The following is a 2,020-nucleotide window of genomic DNA, read 5'->3' as shown; positions in this document are numbered from 1 at the left end:
TTTATATATATATATATATATATATATATATATATATTGGCTTTATATCGGCCATCAGCCATCAAAAAATTCATATTGGTTTACCACTGCTTGTGTTTATCTTTTCTCCTCCAGGGTGTCTCTTCCAGAGGAGCCGCCCAGCGCTCCGCCTCAGAACGTCATTGCCAGTGGCCGCACCAACCAGTCCATCATGATTCAATGGCAGCCACCACCAGAAAGCCACCAAAATGGCATCCTGAGAGGATACATCATCCGGTGAGACATGTTTACTCATGTCTGGGGACTTGTAGTATCCTAAACACTTCTCTTTTTGACGCTTATTTCACTCTCTGTCTTTTGTAGTATGTTTTTTCCAAGGTTATGCCAATATGACTCTTTTCCAGCGGGTCTAGATTTTCTTTCCCCACAGCAGGTTCGTGGGTGAATCTGATTGTATTGTATTATTTCAAGGCTACTCCAGGATTTGAGCACTTCAGGGCTTTTTCCTTGCAGTCAGTGATGACAGTGAAATTGACTTTTTGTTCATTTATTTATATATTTTTCCTGTTCATCATTGAGGAAAGCTGAAGGCCGTTTTTGGTATTGCAAACATAAGTAATGGTCGCCCCATATGGTCCTCAGCTCAGCTCAGCTCAGCTCAGCTCAGCTCAGGGAAAACACACAGAATGCCATAACATTTCTAGAGTGGTTCTTTGTCGCCCTCTTTTGCTTATAGATGGTGCTGCTGTACAAAAACCAACAGACAGATCTGATTATGGAGAGTAGATGACAGGGTGTATTTTTAGAGATGCTTATCAGAGCCCTTCAGAGAGGGTTCTCTTGGATCAATTCTGCGCTCTGTCAAAGCTCTCTGTACGTTAAGATCAGAAGATATCTGCATCTGTCCTTGACAGTAACAATTTGACCATCTGCTAATCTCAGGTATCGTCTGACCGGTCTGCCTGTGGATATCCAGTATAAAAATATCTCTAACCCTGATGTCACCAACCTGCTGCTGGAGGATCTCATCATCTGGACGAATTATGAAATTGAGGTGGCGGCATATAATGGAGCTGGACTGGGCGTTTACTCCCATAAGGTTACAGAGTGGACACTCCAGGGAGGTGAGGGTTAAAATTCCATTAGTTGTGAAGATGCTGCTGTACCCCTTCTATAATTTGTGAAGTCAGAACTAATGTATCTTTTACATCAATTTTCTGTGGTTTAGCAGCCAGAATATGCATAAGAAGTCTCAGTCTCATTTGTTTCCATCTCTGTCTTCCTTTTTCCATTTTACCTGTCAACCAGTTCCCACCATCGCTCCAGGCAATGTGAAAGCAGAGCCCTTCAACTCCACCACAATACGCTTCACCTGGACAGCCCCGAACCCGCAGTTCATCAACGGCATCAACCAGGGCTACAAGGTAAACGCTGAAGGAATGAGAAGAAATCTGCACTCAGAACTGAGCTGCTGAAAATGCCTTAAACGCAGCTTTTATTTTTGTTTTTTTAGTTTGTTGAGATTGAGATTTCATGCAAGGGTAGCTAAAGGTCTCTTTCAGCTTCCCTGCTCTCATTCCATTGTTTTTGTTTTTTTGCTGAGAGATCCGGAATTGATCCTCCTGTCATTCTGGTTCTTTATAGCCAGACTGTCTGTGGAAATTTTTTTTTTAGAACAATTACAAAATGGAGACAGTCAGCCGGACACATTATTCTTAATAGCTTATTAGCCAGGTTTAGGCTCGGTCCCAGACAACAACAGCTGGGACTGGAGGGAATATTTGTCGGCATGCTTTTTCTTCTCTCTGTGGACTCGTTCGAGAGCAATCTTATAACTCTCATTCCCTTTTTAGTGCCCTCATAGGAGAGTTTCAAGTGTCTATAAACTTTGAAATGCCAAATAATCTACGATAGTATTGGGAAAAGAGAGGAAATCTGTAACCATTCAGCCATTCTCAGTGGGGAATGAATCACGCGCTCTGATGGTGTTGTTTGAAATATGCAAATTAGGTAATGGTGCAAACACGCCCATAAAATGTGT

At 42.2% G+C, this 2,020-nt stretch overlaps 1 protein-coding gene across 1 annotated transcript in view; it reads left to right on the top strand.

Moving 5' to 3' along the window:
- LOC107574310 (protein sidekick-2-like) overlaps positions 1-2,020 on the top strand; it is a 51,160-nt gene that overhangs the window by 17,266 nt on the left and 31,874 nt on the right. Inside the window, exons 11-14 of the mRNA XM_016260754.1 lie at positions 115-255; positions 922-1,103; positions 1,288-1,403; positions 1,493-1,520. Of these exons, the coding sequence (XP_016116240.1) occupies positions 115-255; positions 922-1,103; positions 1,288-1,403; positions 1,493-1,520 (467 nt within the window). The remainder of the gene's footprint in view (positions 1-114; positions 256-921; positions 1,104-1,287; positions 1,404-1,492; positions 1,521-2,020) is intronic.

Source organism: Sinocyclocheilus grahami, unplaced genomic scaffold, assembly GCF_001515645.1.
Source record: "Sinocyclocheilus grahami isolate Dianchi unplaced genomic scaffold, SAMN03320097.WGS_v1.1 scaffold2179.1, whole genome shotgun sequence".
Taxonomy (NCBI): Eukaryota; Metazoa; Chordata; class Actinopteri; order Cypriniformes; family Cyprinidae; genus Sinocyclocheilus; species Sinocyclocheilus grahami.
The sequence above is the reverse complement of the archived record's forward strand: the minus strand, read 5'-3'. Positions and strand labels throughout refer to the sequence as shown.